We start from the raw sequence: 20,739 nt of genomic DNA on the forward strand, positions 1-20,739 counted from the left end.
GGGACACCATTCCTTACCCATTCTGGCTAATAGCCATTAATGGACTTAACCTCCATGAATTTATCCAGTTCTCTTTTAAATGCTGTTATAGTCCTAGCCTTCACAACCTCCTCAGGTAAGGAGTTCCACAAGTTGACTGTGTGCTGTGTGAAGAACTTCCTTTTATTTGTTTTAAACCTGCTGCCTATTAATTTCATTTGGTGACCCCTAGTTCTTATATTATGGGAATAAGTAAATAACTTTTCCTTATCTACTTTCTCCACATCACTCATGATTTTTTATACCTCTATCATATCCCCCCTTAGTCTCCTCTTTTCCAAGCTGAAAAGTCCTAGCCTCTTTAATCTCTCCTCATATGGGACCCATTCCAAACCCCTAATCATTTTAGTTGCCCTTCTCTGAACCTTTTCTAGTGCCAGTATATCTTTTTTGAGATGAGGCAACCACATCTGTACGCAGTATTCAAGATGTTGCTGTTTGAAAGACCCACACAAATACAGAACCTAAGAGTTGGAGCCTCAAACAGATTTAGGCACCTAATTATCACTTTAGATGCCTAAATCCAATATTTAAACCTCCAATAACCCTGCTTGACTATCTCCTAATCACGTAGGTACCTAAAATACTTAGGCATCTAAGTTTCTGATAAAGGTCCCCTAAAAATATGGCAGTGATTATGCAAACAGCCATTTAATCCTGACACCAGGATGTCTAAATCTAGGCAGGATCCTCAAAATCTAGCCTGTGAGGCCTGATCCAGTAGGTGTTCTTAGAGGCTGACCAACAGATCAGGCACTTCACAAAATATATGGTATCACCCCCACCTTATAACCTTTAGCCTTAGGGTGACCAGACAGCAAGTGTGAAAAATTGGGGGTAATAGGAGGCTATATAAGAAAAAGACCCAAAAATCAGGACTGTCCCTATAAAATTGGGACATCTGGTCACCCTATTTAGCCTAGAAGTTAGAACACTTATCCAGGATATAGGAGACCCAGATTCAAATGCCTTGTCTGCAGGAGGTTGTTCAATCAACATCTTGTGCAAGTGCTGTATCTGCTGAGCTATGAGGTGTTCTAGGCCAAGTTTTTCTCAGTCCTATTTAAGCTATTCTGCTGTGTGTAACTAATGAAATATACATTAGAGCAGGGACTTGAAAAGTGCCCTAAACACAGGGCTGGTCAATCATTTGCATGCTTTCTCTGGCCCAATTAATGCTAATTATTTATACACACTCTGGGTCAAACAGTTTCAACAGGAGCAACTGAGAAAACCCCATCCTAGAGTGCCCATAGCCCAGTAGTTAGGGTGCTCTATTAAAAGACAAGTTTAAATCCTTATTTCCCATCAGGCAGAAAAAGGATTTGAGCTTTATGTCTCCCCCATCCTGGTTTGGGGTGCTAACAACAGGGCTAATAGTTTTATATATCAGCAACACTACCTCTTTTTTTGCAAGAAAAGGCTTGGGCATCCAGCTTCAGGAGGGAGTTCACAGTTCACAGTTAAATACATAAAGTAAACAAACTGAAAACGTTAATTTCAAAAATCTTTCACTTGTAACCTTGTGTGTTACTCGCAGGCAATAATAGGTACAACATTTTCGGACAGAAGCGTAAGTTTTAAGCTGACAGTGTCCCATTTAGACTTGTACTTGCAGTACGCTGCAAATGTCTGCACTCTTGTTTGAAATAGCATGAAGGTTCTCTCCCCCGCCCAAACCATACTGGTAATGAGTGTGAGTGGTGAGGTACAAGACTGCTGTGATTCTTGTTGCTGGACTACATTTCCCAGCATTACTGCTCAGCCTGGGAAGTGAGACAATATCATTATTCATTCGGAAGAAGTTTTGTTGGACCAATGAAACAATCCCCTTTCCTCTCTTGCCCGCTCAGACTGACGATAGGGTTAACCCGAAGATGCTGTTCCAGCTCCAGGGTTAAAGGCAGAAGAATCGATACACACAGAGACAAAGAAACAGGGACACGGCAGCAGCTCCTGATTGTGTCTACTCTGTGGTAACTAATGTAGTTAACTAGCTTCTCCGTTGTAGTTTGCTTAGGGGGAAAGTGGAAAGATTCAAGACTTCTTTGAAACAAACAAGTTAACGCTAAGTCAAGGCAGATGTGTAACTGAGCAGATGTGATTGCAGCCGTAACTGAGACACAAGTTACACTTTAGCACACGTTTTCTACCCCTTCTCTGCAGCTTGGCCTGTCTTCTTGTTTGTGTTTTTTCCTGAAGAGGAAATCTTGTAAATGTTTAGCATTTGGCTGCTTTGTTATTTAACGCTTGGAACAATTCCCGTGTTCACTGTATCGGGTGGAGGAAACCAGCTGAGTCCGGAGAACAGTTTAATATGGGGACCTGGTCTGAGTGCAGATGTTGTCCTCCCTGCTCGATATTTTTATGTTCAGGCTTTGGACACTGAAGGGCAGAGGTAAGCATGACAGCACTTTATCACAGCAACTTTAAATTGTGTTTATGGCCAAAAAGATGTTCGAGTTTTAAAATGGCACTTTCTTACTTCACAGGTCTAAATACTCATGAGGCTCCCATCCCCACAGTATCTGAATTTAAAATTAGAAATGACTATGTTCCCTCGCTGGCATTCCCAAGGCCCTTTCCCCAGAAATATTTAAGCATTGTGCAACTTTACTCAAATTACACACATGCTTAAGTGTTCTGAGGATCTGGGTCCAAGTCATACCTACAGGATTTCCTTGACAAAATAACTTTTACTACTTTTCCTCCAGTTACACTGCAGAGCCAGACCCCTCACATCTAGATTACATTCCATTGTGTTTTGTACATCACCAGTAGAATTGGCCCTACCCTCTCTTCAGAGCCACATGGGTATGCCTGTATATATTGGCTCTCTTGTTATTTAATTAAGAAAGCTGCTTAATTTGCCTTTCTTGCAGAAAAGGATATTAATGTTGAAGGCCCCAAATCTGACTTATATTTTTATGCCTTATATCTCTTTGTAAACTTTGTTTAATTGTCATGTGTCAAAATGCTCTAATGTTATTTTAATTAAATGAATTCCAGCAGACCTTACTCCTGGAAATCAGTGTACTTGCACAATACATGAAGGAAAAATATTCAGTAAAGATTCAAGAATCCCTGTTGGCACATAAAGCTGTGATTCCATAGACATCATTTGAGTTGCACCTCCCTCCCCCATCCACCAGCAGTTAATTTGGCCCCGAGATTTTATTTTTAAGCTTCCGTTGGGATATTATCCACAGTAAGAAAAAATAATAATATACGTTTAAAAAACCTATGACAATATTTTCAAAATCTCCTGCTCCATTGCCCTAATATAAAAATTGCCATTTCACCTAAGGCATCATACAGGATGTGAGATGGGGAAAGAAAATGAAAATTGGGTTACAGACAAAATAGAAGCGTCTTGGCCCAGCAAACAAGTGACAGCTAATTCTCCCTTGTCAAGCCTATATATATAAGAAACTGGTCAGATTAAGTTATGGTGTGACCTCTAGACTTTCCTGCTTCTTTCCATTGTCACACAAACCAGTAATCCCCACAAACATGTAAGTATCAGATCTGTGAATCCATTTAAAATAATTTCTTATTAAATACTGTATAGAACATTAAAGAAACCTAGTAACGTTTTGAGACAACCTAAAGCTTAATTCAAAGATTGAAATTAGTGAGCCAGATCATCTCTAGACAGGAAAAACCCAGCAGAGAACAGGAAACCCATGACTTGCCACTTGTGGCATTTTCACCAAAATATTCCATGAAGAGGTAGGGCTTGTTCCCTCTATCCCCTCATGGAACTGGCAGAGGGACTGGAGGAAATTTTCAGAGGCACCAATGGCAGTGGGAGTTAAATGTCAGTGGGAGTTTGGCATCTAAATGTCATTTATTGCTTTGAAAATCTCCTCAGCCCCTTAAACTTGCAAATTCCCTAAAATCTGAGGAGGCCAGATCCATTTGAACAGAGAGTCTGTATGCTTTGGCACTGCTTCCCAGACCCTTCCCCTTCTTTAACAGGAGCACAGCTTCTAAAGGACCCAAGCTGCCATTGCGTCCCTACAGGTTGCTATCCACATACCCCTTCCCAAGGAGAATGTACAGTTTCATTCAACAGAGTGGGGAATCCATGTAAAGTAACAACAATGAGATTAGCATTATTTTATGTGGGGATTCCCTCAAGGTTGCCAGGGTGAACAATGCCACCTTGTCACAGACAGCAGATACCTCCTAGCCAAACCCCCACACTCTGTAGAGTTCCTAGTATCTTAGTGAGGTACTGGGAAGGGATGATGCTAGAAAGCTGTCCCTTTTAGCTCTGGTAGCCCACATCCTTCATACACAGCATAGATTTGATCAAAGAAGTAGAGATAGACAATCTCGTTTAATACCTGGTAGCACATACCGTTGTTACAGTTGTAAAACTGTTTCCTGCATTCATAACTTTCCAAGCCATTCACTTTTTAGGCTGAATTTTTCTAGATTTGGTGTCTATACATTGTGAAGTTCTTTTTAAAGTTTGAGCAAAATCCCGTAAACATTTTTTTTATTTATGGGACACTCCTAAAGTTCTTCTATTTCTATCCTGAGATTTATATTTGAGATATTCTGACTTCCTGTATAAACAAGAGATTATCTTCAAATGTTTAGATATTGTACTCAATTCTTTTTCCCACATCTGTTATTAAAGACTATATATCTTTCCATAAGACCTACAAAGCAAGCCAAATTTGAAGAAATTTGGTTCAGTAGCTGTAAAGTTACCAAAGTGTAAAATTTGCAAAGTGAAACTTGTTCTTACAGTTTCCATACCTACTCAGTGTCACTCATCTGGAGGGCACAGTCACTTGGTCACTCATGCCAGTTGAAATGTCACTCATAAGTAGTGCTGCAGGTAATAAGAAAAGTTTTTGTCTTCAGCTCCTACTCTCATTTACTGGCGCTTCTGAGCAGGCAGCCAAGATTTCCACCTCCCGTTTTTCTTGCTGCTCCACAACCACCTCTATGAATTGGGGCAAGAAGTGAAGAGGAATAGGTGGCCAGTACTGCTGCTTTTTTGTGAGGTAAACAGGATCAGTGGGGTTAGAAAGAAATTAAAGAAAAAGGAAAGAGTGAGAGGGAGACTTTACCATAACAGGAAGAGGACCAATGGAAAAGGGGATGTGGGAGGGAAAGGGTCTGGTGGTAAAGAGAGAGAGGGGTGAAGGAAAGAGAAAGGAAAAGGACCCTCTGCAAAGATAGTCTTGTGGTTAATACATAGGACTGATTGCTAGGAATGGTGGGTCCCATGCTTCCACTGGCTCTCCATGTGATGTTGAGAGAGTCACTTCACCCTCCTCCCCACAAAAGTAGTACACTCCTATTTCCCAGGTAGGGGGAAGCACTTTAAGACCCTAGAATGGGAGGATTGCTGTTCATTTATTAATACCAGAAGGGAGAGAAGTCCTGAATCAGAAGAGCTCATTTACCTCACAAGCTCATCATCTGCAGAAACGTCACTGGGCAAGGAGGTACTTTGGCTTTGAACTAGGTCACTTGTAGGGGCAGGACGTCTCAATGGTCTGTTGAGTCACTATGGTCCGAATTTTCAGAAGGGCTCAGACCTCACACTCAGGGACAGATTTTCAAAACTGCTTGGCTCTCATTTAGGCACCAAAATAAGAAGATAGATTTTTCATAAGAGCTCAGTACATTGGGTGCTAAGGTCTATTGAAATCTGCCCATTGGTGCCACAGTGGAAGCTGCTGCCTACTGAGCACTTTTGAAAATCCAGGCCTTATTTAGGTGTCTAAATTGGAGCTGAAGTCTTTGGAAAATCTGAAGTCTTTGGAAAATCTGGGCACTGAGCACTTGGAAATATTGCACAATCTAGCTCTCACTAAACTAAAGTCAATGGCAATCTTTCCATTGACTTTAACTGGCATTGGATCAGATCCTAAGAAAACTGTTACGTAGTCACTTCTTAATCACGATTGTACTTGTTCCCTGTGTAGGTTTACTTTCTCGCCAGGAGCAAATACATTCCAGGTGAAGATCACTGCTCCTGATGAGCAGTTCACGCGGATAGGAGTGCAGATATTAGACAGAAAAGATGGCTCCTTCATTGTGAGGTACAGAATGTATGCAAGCTACAAAAACCTGAAGATAGAAATCAAAGTCGAAGACAAACATGTTGCCAAGTCTCCATATATTTTAAAAGGTACAAAGAATTACATGATACAACTTTATTTTACATAGTGTTTTTTTTTTCATACAAACTGTAGCCCAAAATGCTTTACAGTACTAGGATCTGATCCTGCAAGTTGCTGAGGCTCGGGTTCACAAAGGTACTTAGGCACCCAACTCCCAGTTCTACTGCAATCCACAATCCCCACTCAGCTTCCCCTGAACCCTGAAGACACCTAAACTCACTCAGGCTATGTCTACACAGGGATAAAAGCCTGCAGCATGGCCATGGCTAGCCCAGATCAGCTGACTTGGGCTCATGGGCCTCAGTTTCTAGGGCTGAAAATTTGCTGTATAGACAGACATTCGGGCTTGGGCTAGAACCCAAGCTCTGGGACCCTGAAAGGGTGGAGGGTCCCAGACCTGAGGCTCTAGCCCAAGCTCGAATGTGTGCACAGCGATTTTTCAGTTCCAGAGCCTGAGCCCCATGAGCCCAAGTCAGCTGCCCTGGCCAGCCATGGGTTTTTTATCTCTGAATAGACATACCTTCAGCACCTAAGCTTTTGTGTAAAAATTCCCTAGGTGCCTATGTTTCTGCCTCTGAACATGTACACTGCTGCCTCACTCAAGGCATCCAGACATCTATCTCCCACCTAGGGGCCAGAGTGATCCACAGATTGGGAAAAACAAGCATGTGTATCTTGCCTGCAGTGGCCAATCTGGTAGGCATGCTCAGAGGCTGCCTAACTCCACACAAAATGACAATTAGGAGAACCAAGCCCTCCTTTTAACCATTAGCCCAATAGGCAGGGTATTCAACTGGGATATGAGATACCACTAGTTCAGGTCCCCTGCCACCTCTTCTGCCCATATCAGGCAAGACAGGCAGGCAAACGCCTATCTTCCCCTAGTTTCAGGATAACTCTGGGCCTCAGGCAGGAGATAGGTTCTTTTATTCTGAACAGAGTATCCATACGGGGCAGTTATTCTAGAATAGCTAAATTATACCAGAACAGTTATGCTGTTCCATTTCCCCTTTGTAGACAAGGGCCTAAGAGTCTAATTTACACGCTAAGGGGGCTGGAACAAAGTGTAACTTACATTATATTATACTGATTCACCTCTGAATTTGTCTCGAAGTCCAGGGTAACTAACTTCTGAATTCAATATCTTGTCTGTGTTGCACATTAAAATAAAAATTTGTGTGTATACAACAGGCCCTGTTTACCATGAGAATTGTGACTGCCCTCGCGAAGACAGCACTGCATGGCTGGAAGATATGAGCTGCCCTCAAGCCATTCCACAGATTCAGAGAGACCTAGCACATTTTCCCACTGTTGATCCAGATAAGATTGCAAAGGAAATTCCACAACGGTTTGGACAAAGACAGAGCTTGTGTCACTATACCATAAAAGATAACAAGGTACAGTATGTGATTTAGCTGAAGTATTAAAAGGAGGCTTCTAGCTAGTCATATATTTAGGCTGGTTAGCACTTTCCATTATAAAGGATTCTTTTGACCTATTCTTTGAGAAGCTCTCACACCTCCATTGTTTGCTTCATTATCCCTCAAATATAATATTTAACTCTTATATAGTGTTTTTCATCTGTAGAACTCAATACTTCCTTCCTTTGTAAGGTGTTTTACATCCATGTTATAGATGGGGCAGTTGAAACACAGAAAGGCAAATTACTTTGCCCACAGTCACACAGCAGATCAATAGTAGAGTTAGGAGTAGACCCAAATGTCCTGACTCCCGATTCAGTTTCCTGTCCACTAGGCTTTACAAGAGTTTTGAATACTAATCAATTTTGTATGGTGTGGTGGTCTAAGAATCCTCAACTCTTGCTAACAAAACTCTACTAATTTCAGAAGAGCTTCTAGTGGTGTATTGGAAACTGTGCTAAAATTACAAGCTAGCAGTTTAAATGTAAGGTGTTTCCTAGCCCTGCTTGCACATTAGGGGGCTTTATAGGGAAGCATGCAATCTTGTGCAATCAGTCAAAGAACCAACCTAGCACAAGGTAGGGTGGGTTGTGCCTCTCTAGTTGTGCAGCCTGCCTTCTTTCTCTCTGTTTTTGGTTCTTTTGTGTGTTAAAGTTTTGGATTCCTAGAAATAAAGTAGTGTTACATCGCAACCTTCCAGAGAGAATATTTTATATTTTTGTCTACCTTGTCTGTATGCCATGAACATAATCTGGGAAAGGAGTGCAGTAGAGTCAGGCTTGAAAGTGATGAGATTCTGTTTACAGGGGATCATTTTTAAAGGTGACTGCAAAAGACAAAAAATGTGTGCCCCTTTTTTTGCTTCATCAGAGAGGTAGGACATTCCAAGGCCTCCTAAAATTATTTGAAGTTATATGAAGGTGAAGCCATACAATCAGTCTGATTGTTTACTGTGAAACAGGTAAGCTCCAATAATGTATTTTTCCCCCAAGCAAAAACACTAATGCAATAACTTTTGGATTATTTTTAGGTTTATATAAGGACCCATGGTGAGCATGTAGGCTTCAGGATTTTCATGGACGCTATACTACTTTCTTTGACTAGAAAAGTGAGTATATATTAGATTTATATATTGTATATGATAGTGTTTAACTATCAAAACATTCCCTGAAATCTTTATTACAGTTTTGTTGATGCCTCCGCAACAATAAAGAAAACACCAGTGTTCTTGTTCTCTTATTTTTATTACTTTCGCATTAATAAGTAATAAGCTAGCAGGATTGTTCCTAATGAAGTTGGATGTTCTGGTATGCTCTTTGATTAGTCTGCAGAATGTAACTTACAAATGTTAATTATCGGCAATGTTGTTTTAGCTATGCTGGTCCCAGAACATTAGAGAGACGAGATAGGTGAGGTAATATATTTTATTGGACCAACTTCTGTTGGTGAAAGAGACAAGCTTTCGAGCTTACACAGAGTGTGTTAAGGTATGTATTCTGGACTCTCTCCTCGGATCAACCTGTGGGTCAACACTTTTCACAAAAAGATCACTCCATATCTGACCCCTCAGTCCTCGTCCTCAAATAAAACCTGCACAACACCTTCAAAAGACGAGCCTGGGAGCTTAAATTAAGTTTGCTAGACATTGAAAATCATGGAGTTAATAAATACATTGGATTTATGGCTTATTACAACAGTCTGTAACCCAGTAATCCCCCTTTTTTTGTCCTATGACAGCAGAGATGTTAAGATGCCACTCCACCTTGAATGGTCTCTTACATGCTCACTACTTATGCTAAACGATTGCTTCCACCTTCTATTTAACTGTGACACTCGGTGTACATTTCCCAGACCTGAAGAGGAGCTCTGTGTAAGCTCGAAAGCTTGTCTCTCTCTCACGAGCAGAAGCTGGTCCAGTAAAAGATATTACCTCACCGACCTTGTCTCTCAAATATTAATTAGGCAGCTAGACCTTATGACAAAGGCCTATATAGGATTTAATAGAAAACAATTGTCCATAGGCTTTGTAAACCATCCTATAGGATTTAACAGAGAATTATATCACTGCTAATACATTTTGTAGGATGATTTAAACAAACCTTAGGGAATTTATATAATTCTCTATTAAATTCTATACACTGTGGAAAGAGGCCAGAGACAAAGAGAGGCTGGGGAAGATGTCCCCCAGTGGAGAAACCACAAAGCACTACCACACGCTATCTTTTGAGGACTGCCTGGTAAGCCCTTGCATAGGGGCATGGATGGGGCAGCAGGAGTGGGGTCACAGCACATAGTACTGTGGAGATCTGAGTATCACTGCTGCTCAGAGGGCAGCCTGGGGAAGCTGCCATAATTTAAATAAGCACCTAGGTTATAGCCCCAACTATACTCAAAATTAAATTTCTAGAGAATCCTATTTGTTTCATCCCTGTTCAGTTCTATACAACTTTTCCATTGGCTAATATGATTGAAGAACAAAAAACTCTATTGTGTTGAAGGAGAAAATTAGCCCCCAAATGACTCTGTGGTCTGAAAATGTAAACACTGATAATATGTAGTTTATAGCTTGTCCATTACAGTTATCGAATAGAACCAGTAGATGGCATTGTGTTCATAAAGATTATTCCTAAAGATTACAGCCTTTCCAGCTCTCTCTGAAGTGAAGACTCCCTTTTTTTAGTGAGAGCCAGATAGAACCCTATGTGTCTGTATGTAAACTGAAAATAAGAACTGGTCCTTTGTTTCTCTACCTCTAGAACTCCCTGCCTGTTCTTAACAGGGAATGCTTGCTAAAGGTTTCCCTGTGTTATCAAGTTAGAGAAAATAAACTTTGCTGTCCTTCCTCAACCATATGAGAGGGTGTATAAACCCTACTTGATATCTGGCAGAGGATTAGTTTCTATCTCTGTCTCTGAATGTAAGCTGAGTCAAAAACCTAATGTTTCTAATGCTTGAACAGCAGAGGAATCAAGACATGTTGCAATGTGGATGAGCCACAGTGAAATTAATTACCTTGCTAGTCTGAACAACAAAGCATTTAAGAAAAGTTTTACATATACACACGTTATGTAGAGGCAGTAATGTGCTTATAATTGCATATTATATATACGTGGGGACTTGGTCAATATTGGTAATTAATGTGTATGTAGATAATTGTTATCCATTTTTAGAAGATATTTTTGTTTATATTTTGTGATCATTGATGAAGGAACAGTAGTTTTAGTCAGAATTAACATTATAGTACAGTGATGGAATAGGTATATCTTTTATTTAATAAGGCTAATGTGGTTTTATTATGTAGACAGTGTAAAATTAATTGTGTCCTTAATTATTAATTTCCATCTATGTAAGATTTTGTAAATAGCATGGTACAACTACACTGCTGTCCGTTTGCAACCTTAATAGCTTTTGAAATGGAGGTTTTTGGTTTTGGAATACACCTCTACCCCGATATAACGCTGTCCTCAGAGCCAAAAAATCTTACTGCGTTATAGGTGAAACCGCGTTATATCGAACTTGCTTTGATCCGCTGGAGTGCGCAGCCCCGCCCCCCGGAGCACTGCTTTACCGCGTTATATCCAAATTCGTGTTATATCGGATCGCGTTATATCGGGGTAGAGGTGTATATACAAAGACCTGAGCATCATGAACAAGGAGAGAGGATGCTTTGTTATATCTAGAAGAGTAGCTTTTGTGTGATTCCTTTTGAAAACTAATTTGTTATAATGCTGCTTTGTTTTCTGACCTGATAATAAAGATAGTTAAAACATGGATTTCTGTGAACAGCATTCCTGAAGCGTGATGAGCAATTGTTATAGTTTTTGAATATATTATAGCCCTGAACCTAACTTTTCCCTTAGACTTCTCTTATTGTACATAATTTCAAATACCATATTGATCAAGGGAAAAAAAGGGTATTCCTATGTATTAACACATACAATACACACTAACACATCAACACTATCATTTGTCTTCTTTTAGGTGAAAATGCCAGACGTAGAGTTTTTTGTTAATTTAGGGGATTGGCCTTTAGAGAAAAAGAAATCTACTCAGAACCTTCATCCCATCTTCTCATGGTGTGGATCCACTGAATCAAAAGACATTGTGATGCCAACCTATGATTTGACTGACTCAGTTTTAGAAACTATGGGCCGGTAAGAAACTATGTAAATTTTTCACAAAGCACTAAATATGAGTGAATGAGCTTCCAATAGACTCTTACATTACCAATACCTCAATAATTGTTGTACTATGTATTTATTCAAATTAATTTCTGTGTGGACACTGAGACACCATTTTAGACCAGATAAGGTATACTGAATGTCTAAGTTTAGCTATTTTATCCTTTACATAATTGTTGTATTCCTTCAATGTCCTATTTCAGAAACCAGAGACCAAATGTAGTCCAATCAAAAACACTAAAAAATGTATTTTGTTACTGATGACACCTCTATCTGTCTCCTCACTACTCATGATGGTATCCTGAGAAGGGTTGTCTTCAACTCTTCCCTGCATATTCAGGCTTTCTACAAATCTTGCTGCTTCTCTCTCCATAACATTTCTAAGATACCCGAGTGCCCCAGGGGTCGGTCCTGGGGCCGGTTTTGTTCAACATCTTTATTAATGATCTGGATGATGGGATGAATTGCACTCTCAGCAAGTTTGCAGATGACACTAAACTGGGGGGAGAGGTAGATATGCTGGAGGGTAGGGATAGGGTCCAGAGTGACCTAGACAAATTGGAGGATTGGGCCAAAAGAAATCTGATGAGGTTCAACAAGGACAAGTGCAGAGTCCTGCACTTAGGACGGAAGAATCCCATGCACTGCTATAGGCTGGGGAACGACTGGCTAAGCAGCAGTTCTGCAGAAAAGGACATGGGGATTACAGTGGATGAGAAGCTGGATATGAGTCAGTAGTGTGCCCTTGTTGCCAAGAAGGCTAAAGACATATTGGGCTGCATTAGTAGGAGCATTGCCAGCAGATCAAGGGAAGTGATTATTCCCCTCTATTTGGCACTGGAGCAGCCACATCTGGAGTATTGCGTCCAGTTTTGGGCCCCCCACTACAGAAAGGATGTGGACGAATTGGAGAGAGTCCAGCAGAGGGCAACGAAAATGATCAGGGGGCTGGGGCACATGACTTACGAGGAGAGGCTGAGGGAACTGGGCTTGTTTAGTTTGCAGAAGAGAAGAGTGAGGGGGGATTTGATAGCAGCCTTCAACTACCTGAAGGGGGAGTTCCAAAGAGGATGTAGCTAGGCTGTTCTCAGTGGTGGCATATGACAGAACAAGGAGCAATGGTCTCAAATTGTAGTGGGGGAGGTCTAGGTTGGATATTAGGAAACACTATTTCACTAGGAGGGTGGTGAAGCACTGGAATGGGTTACCTAGGGAGGTGGTGGAATCTCCATCCTTAGAGGTTTTTAAGGCCCAGCTTGACAAAGCCCTGGCTGGGATGATTTAGTTGGTTTTGGTCCTGCTTTGAGCAGGGGTTTGGACTAGATGACCTCCTGAGGTCTCTTCCAACCCTAATCTTCTATGAGTCTATGATTCTTCTTTTAAAATACATATAGCCAAAACTCTCATGTAGGCCTTCATCTCGCATCTTGATTACTGTAAGATCCTCTTCTCTCAGGCCTCCCTAACACCTATGTTGCCTCTTCAGAACCATACAAAACCGGTTTTTAAGATGATGTTTCTTGTCCATGACTCTGAATCCATTTGAATCCTTCCCCCAGCTCACACTATTTCACTGCATTCAGTTCACCCTTCTTGTCTTTATCAAGACCCTTCACATGTCTGTCCCTCTTTATTTGTGCATTCTGATCTCCTACTGCAGCACCTTCTTGCTGTCTCCTTCACTCTGGCAAAAAAAGCACCCTCATACACCCTTTGTCAGCCTCTCCCACAGCCATCTCCATACCTTCTTCCATGCTGTCCCTGGCACATAGAATGCTTCTCTGCACTGACCCACAAAGCCACTGATGTCTTCCTCCTTCAAATCTTTCCTCAAGATCCACCTGTGGCGTAATGCCTGTAAGATATCAACTAATGAATGGTAGCTTGAGAGTCAGATGGGGTTTGTTGGCACTTATTTTATCTATTACAGTCATAAAAAGTTTACAAACATCTATTTGATTATAACCCTGCCTTTGTATGTCATCTGTCTTCTTAGATTGTAAACTTTTTTGAATAACACCATTGAAATCAGTGGAAACGTGGTGTATAACTGTTGAGGGAGAATTGGGTCCAGAATTGTATTACAATAATATTTTAAAAGACTGGTGAATGAAAACTTCAAGAGTCTTCTTTTCTGAAATCACTTGTTCTCTCCTGACATCTAGAGTCAGCCTGGACATGATGTCTGTCCAGGCCAACACTGGGCCACCCTGGGAAGACAAGAATACTACAGCAATTTGGAGGGGACGTGACAGCCGCAAAGAGAGGCTTGAACTTGTAAAACTCAGTAGAAAATATCCAGATATCATAGATGCTGCTTTCACAAACTTTTTCTTTTTTAAACACGATGAAAGCCTTTATGGTCCCATTGTGAAGCATATTTCATTTTTTGATTTTTTCAAGGTAGGACATAAACTGCTATTAGACCTTCTTGCAGTCTTAACTCACCAGTGTTTGAGAATTTTCCTCCTCCCGCCTACCGTCTTTGTACATATTATACATATATATTAAAATACTTAACTTTTCAGGCACAACCTGTTTATGATTATCAGCTTTGACTTAGATTTTGAGGTTTTATAGGAACTTTCTGTCCAATCTAATCTCTAGATTCCATTTTATTGTTCCTCTGTCCTCACTGGTGATCATAGCTCCTCCCAATACAATATATTTAGCCAGTGGAACTAATCTCATCTGCTTATTAGCAATAAAGATTACCTAAAATGCAATGCCTATCTGGCATAATCTGCATGTCTTAAAATGAGCAAGCCCCCTGCATTTAATATTCTCAGAATAAAAAAACTCCACAAAACCAATCCCAGCTACCTATTTTTAAAATGTTTATTAATCAATTCTTGTATGTTTTTGCAGTATAAATATCAAATTAATATTGATGGCACAGTAGCTGCATACAGATTGCCTTACCTGTTAGCAGGAAACAGTGTAGTACTGAAGCAAGACTCCTTCTACTATGAACATTTTTATAATGAGCTGCAGCCCTGGAAACACTACATTCCATTTAAAAATGACCTGAGTGACCTACTGGAGAAGCTACAGTGGGCAAAAGATCATGATGAAGAGGTAAATCTATATTAAAACACTGAGAAACATTTCCTGACAAACTAAAAGTAGGTGAATACAAGTTAATTTGTTTAAAAACAAACAAAACATTAGCAGGTCTTAAGAATGAGTGTCTCATATTATACCAATGGGGAAGCAAAACATATTTAGCTTGCGTATTCTTCTACAGTCATTAATTTGAAAATTATTTGAGTTTTTGATAAATTAAAGATGTATTTACATAGTAAGAACACCTTTCTTTCAACATTAAGAATATGTCAATTTTCAGTCTCCCTCGCATGTTATCAGTAATAAAGGTTTATTTATTATTTTATGGAGCAGTCACCATGGTGGTACCTAAACACTTGTCTACAAAATTGGACGGCTAATTACTAAAACTGCACATATTGTGTTACATTTCAGAATCACTGCTACCATCTCCAGAAATGTTCCTATATCAGGATTTTCCTTTTCTTTGACAGGCAAGGAATATTGCAAAATCAGGGCAAGAATTTGCAAGGAATAACCTCATGGGAGATCATGTATTCTGTTATTATTTCAAACTTTTCCAGGTCAGTATGTCAGACTACTAGAAAAAAAGTTATGTAGAAAGCATTTAGGAATATACAGATACTGGAAATCAGCCAGTGCAGAGATGAAGTCAGAAAGCAAAGAGTAACAATGGGAAACATTAAGTAGATTGTGGACATTCTGTGATGCTTATGCCCTAAAAGATCCCTTTAATGTTAGAGTGGCAGTTTGAGAGAGGCATTCCAGCTCCCATAAATCTCAATCTAATTTACAAGAAAATGTTCCCATGTTCCTCACACTAGCACTCAGCAATGATCTAAGAGCATAGTCTCATTCCCCTGTCCTCAGCTGAAAATGTCTGTGCATTAGCACTGAGGTTTTGACACTTCAGTGAGGCACCACATGGGATCTCTCACAGCAGTTAAGGATCAGCTTACCTTCTCTGTGATACGGTGGGCTTTTCTGAGAGCAAAGGAAGATTCTTTGGTCACACAGCTCTTACAAAATTATTGATCTGAGCTGTGAGATATTACAGGCCGTTAATAGAGTAAGAATACCTTCCTCTTTTTTGAATTAGGAATACGCCAATTTACAAGTGAGTGAGCCAAAAATCAGAGATGGCATGGAGAAGGTAGAGCAGCCTGACGATGACCTGTTTCCATGTATTTGCCACAGAAAGAAGGTATGGTCTGTACAACAAAGATCTGACCCTGTAAGATGCTGAATGTCCTCAATTCCTATTTAATTGAGTGGGAGCTGAATGTGTCCAGCACCCAACATCATCAGGGCTCAAGATGAGTTTCATTCAAATTCTAATAACTAATGGACTTGTAGGTGGTCTATATTTTTATTTTTTATTTTTAAAATTGTGTATTTGCACCAACTAAGCAGCTGAAAACTGCTGCTGAAAAACAGTTAACTGAGAGCTAACTCCTGTGAAATCCCTGGGGCAACACCATAAGGTAGAGACAGGGCTGGCTCTAGGCAACAGCACTCCAAGCATGTGCTTGGGGCGGCACTTTCCAAGAGGCGGCACTCCAGCTCCTTTTTTTTTTTTTGCACTTGGGGCACAAAAAGCCGGGAGCCAGGCCTGAGCAGAGGTGAGCTGCAGCAGTGGGGGGCACGGGGAGGGCCGCAGGAAGTAACTCCGGGGGGGCAGAGGAACTGCCCCCCACTGCCACAGCTCACCTCCGCTCCGCCTGCTCCCCTGAGTGCGCCGCTGCCGCTCCGCTTCTCCGCCCTCCCTCCCAGGCTTGCCGCAAAACAGCTGATTCACGCAGCAAGCCTGGGAGGGAGGGAGGGGGGAGAAGCGGAGCGGCAGCGGCGCGCTCAGGGGAGCAGGCGGAGCGGAGGTGAGCTGTGGCAGTGGGGGGCAGTTCCTCTGCCACCCCCCCACCCCAGGTTTACAAGCCTGGGAGGGAGGGGTAGGAGGGGAAATGCAGCGCGCCCGGGGGAGGAGGCAGGGCCGGGGATTTGGGGAAGGGGTTGGAATGGGGCGGGGAAGGGGTGGGGCTGGGGGGGGGACACGGGAACATTTTTTTGCTTGGGGTGGCAAAAAACTTGGAGCTGGCCCTGGGTAGAGAACAGTAATAGAACAGAACAGTTTCAGAACGGCAATAATTTTGTCTGTGAAAGTCAAAAAAAGCCAGAAGTGTCAAGGTTTCCATTTTTAATTTAATCTTTTCTGGATTTTTGTAATATTATTTTAAATTTACTGGTTTGTAAAACTGCTGATAACCAACCACTGAAAGAGTGTTTTTTATAATTCCTGTAGAATAAATAAGAGCCCTGGCAGTGAGAATAATTTCCTTGAAAATGGATTGCCTCAGTGGTCACATGTTTTCAGAATTAAATAAATATTTGTAAGAGTAAACTAAATGACTCTAAAAGTTAATAGCTAATTTATAGTAAGTTGTTTGGGAGCATATCCCAACTCATTAAGTCAGACCTACTGAGCTGTGGCTGGCACAGACAAGGAATTCTGTATCGCATAGACCCTGTTGTGAGTGGAGGTTTGAGGATACAGCAGACATTCAGAACCCTCCTCCCACTCCGCCCTGCATACTTCAAAGAGTGTCTGTCAGCCACAAATAAGCCAGGGTAGAGGGAGGAAACAAACCAACCTGCACTTACTTGGATACAGTGGCCAATAAAGGACATGGAGAAGCTGCATCCACTGTTTGAATCTGTGGGCTAAAACAGTGGCCAAAGAGGAATTGTTCCTTTCTGTCTCTTTAGAAAGGGAAAGGATCATTGAATTAAAGCAAGATATACAAGACTATATTGACTGTTAAAACTGCAGTAGTTAATATATTTCCTTCTTAATTACAGGCCAAAGATGAACTCTAACAGGAAGAAATAAACTCATTTTTAGGAATGTTTACCCATCTTCAGAATCCCTTTAAAAGAAAATAAAAGGAAAATTATTTTATTAACAATTTCAATGGACAATACAAAACAGTGTGCAATAGTCTGAATGAGGAATACCTACCGATATTTTCCCTTTTATCATCAGTATCAATAGTACTTGCTGTTTTGAAATGTTTTTACAATTTTTTTTTTAATAAAGTCACCTTCATTTCAAAAAGCGATGTTGTTACTTCTAAGACCTGATTCTGCAAAGGGATAGTGAGCAGGCACCTTCCACAAACTGCTTTATGGACTCAATCCACATAGTATGTTAAGTCTAAACAAACTTTTCCTGGAGTTTGGCTTTAAACAACAACAAAAAGACTGTAAAGTAATAAAATTCAGTTCAAACCTCCTGAGCATGACTGCTCCAAGGGTTACTCTTTCAGGACTGCTTAGCCACACCTTCATTCCTCTCTGCACAGAGCCTATACTCTAAAAAGAGAATGATATCCTGTCTACAGATTTTTTGCAACCAGCCTACAGAATTCTAGAGGAGGGATTCAATTTTATTGAACAGTTTAAAAACTTTTAGAAAAATAATTTTCTTTTAAATTCTCTGGAATTTGCCATAGTGGCTAATAATTGAAATACGTTTGGCAGTATCTAGAGAATTACAGTAGTACAGTAACTCCTTGCTTAACGTTGTAGTTATGTTCCTGAAAAATGCTACTTTAAGCGAAATGATGTTAAGCGAATCCAATTTCCCCATAAGAATTAATGTAAATAGAGGGGGTTAGGTTTCAGGGAAATTTTTTTCACCAGACAAAAGACTATATCTAATCTAATCTATATATACACCTCTACCCCGATATAACGCGATCCGATATAACATGAATTCAGATATAACGCAGTAAAGCAGCACTCCGGGGGGGGCGGGACTGCGCGCTCTGTCAGATCAAAGCAAGTTCGATATAAACGCGGTTTCACCTATAACGCGTTAAGATTTTTTGGCTCCCAAGGACAGCGTTATATCGGGGTAGAGGTGTATATTAATTATACATATATATACACACACACACACATACAAAGTATAAGTTTTAAACAATACTGTATACAGCAATGATGATTGTGAAGCTTGGTTGAGGTGGTGGAGTCAGAGGGTGGAACAGGGTGGGATATTTACCAGGGAATGCCTTGCTGCTAAATGATGAATTAACACTCGGCTGAGCTCTCAAGAGTTAACACATCATTGTTAGGCAGCATGAATGGAGGGAGGAGACACAATAGACGCATGGCACTAGCTGCAAACATTCCCTGCGGAAACTGAACGTGATGATGAACCTATGCTATCCCACTGGCGTGCACCACTCCCTCCATTTTCCAAAGTGCCAGGAGGAGGGTGCGTGTGTGTGTGTGTGTGAGAGAGAGAGAGAGAGACAGAGACACACACCGTGTGTGTGAGAGAGAGACGTGCATTGCCCCTTTCAGTACACTGCCTTTTTAAGTAGATCAGCAAGTTGAGACGACAGCTGCTGCCAGCAAGATCCCTCCGTCCTGAGCCCTGTCCTGTCCCCCCCTGCTCTGTGGAGATGGGGTACAGGAGTGGGGGGAGGGGGACTCCCTGACATGAGCACCTCTCTTCCCCTCCCACCCCCTGCACAGCAAGCAGGAGGCTCCCGGGAGCAGCTCCAAGGCAGAGGGCAGGCGCAGCACACGGCAGTGGGGGGAGGGACACCTGAACTGCCCAGCAATTGATAGCCTGCTGCATGGCTGGCGCACAGGGAACTTAGGGGGGCTGCCAGTCCCTCCTGGTTCCAAGCCCCCGCCAGCTAGCTCCAACAGGCTGCTCTTCCTGTAAGCAGTGAACAAAGCAGGTGGCTGCCAAACAACATTATAAGGGAGCATTGCATAACTTTAAACGAGCATGTTTTCTAATTGATCAGTGATGTAACAATGAAACAACGTTAACTGGGAAATGTTAAGTGTGGAGTTACTGTATCAGGCAATGTAGCAGGTGCTACTAAAGTTTTATAAATCTGATAATTTTTCATGAACAGGGTCCATCATTTTAAGAAATTACCTGTATCTCCTGAAACTAATGAACTTGTTTAAACCAGTTACTAATTTGCACCTACGGTCCTTTAATGCACACTGATATCAATGGAAGCACTATATGTGAAGGGACAGCAGGATCAGACCCAATTATGATACTAAATCAGGTTTAAATTCTCCAAACTCTAAAAACAGAATGTTTCCCAACCAAAATGAGGATTGTCTTATTGTCTTCATATTATAGTTCATAAATTCAGAGTCTGTATGGCTAGGAATGGACTCTTAAGTCAAGTCAACTAGGCCTGTTTAAAATGCTTTTAATGCTGTATTTTCTGCTGAATAAAATGAATGCCAGTAGCCCAGTACTCATGAGCAATCCTACAATAAGAGACTGAAGAAAACAATATCTGCATGCAAACAGATTTAAATTTTCAGCCTTCTGATGGATTATCATGAAGTAAAAAAATGATTTCACAAATACTTTGGTAGTAGTGGCCTCTCAAATCCAGCACTAATAATACAGTGTTGGCTGCAATGTAATTTAATAGTGCCAATTCTCATCAAGCAAGTTGATTAGCTGGCTTATCATCATAAGTATGTTTAAATCATTGTTCTCTTTCAAGTTTCCCCTTCACTGTTGCAGCTGTTTAAAAACAAGTCTTTCACATGGATAACAAACAAGTTGTGTTGTTTTCCTGTTGTCCCAACAACACTGAAGCCTTACTGGGTATTACACTTTTGCAGAAACATGGACAAAAATGAGAAATATTGGGCTAACTGGTTTTGCTGCTTTCAAGTCTGGAAATTGTAAGTGGCTATGAAAAGGAACTATTTCATTATATACTCATTCTGTCAGTATTCTTGAGGGCATTCTGTGCCAAAAGATTAAAAATTCTGCACCAAAAAATTAAAAATTCTGTGCACATTTTAAAATTCTGCAATTTTTATTTGTCA

At 40.9% G+C, this 20,739-nt stretch overlaps 1 protein-coding gene across 1 annotated transcript; it reads left to right on the forward strand.

The window, feature by feature from the left end:
* Window positions 1–2,255: 2,255 nt before the first annotated feature.
* POGLUT2 (protein O-glucosyltransferase 2) lies at window positions 2,256–17,730 on the forward strand. The gene is made up of 10 exons (XM_065421313.1): window positions 2,256–2,437; window positions 5,994–6,199; window positions 7,383–7,588; window positions 8,643–8,720; window positions 11,594–11,766; window positions 13,959–14,196; window positions 14,662–14,871; window positions 15,333–15,422; window positions 15,959–16,063; window positions 17,713–17,730. The coding sequence occupies exons 1-10, from the start codon at window positions 2,256–2,258 to the stop codon at window positions 17,728–17,730; spliced, it is 1,506 nt and encodes a 501-aa protein (XP_065277385.1).
* The last annotated feature ends 3,009 nt before the right edge of the window (window positions 17,731–20,739 follow it).

The sequence above is a fragment of the Emys orbicularis genome, chromosome 1 (assembly GCF_028017835.1).
Source record: "Emys orbicularis isolate rEmyOrb1 chromosome 1, rEmyOrb1.hap1, whole genome shotgun sequence".
NCBI lineage: Eukaryota > Metazoa > Chordata > Testudines > Emydidae > Emys > Emys orbicularis.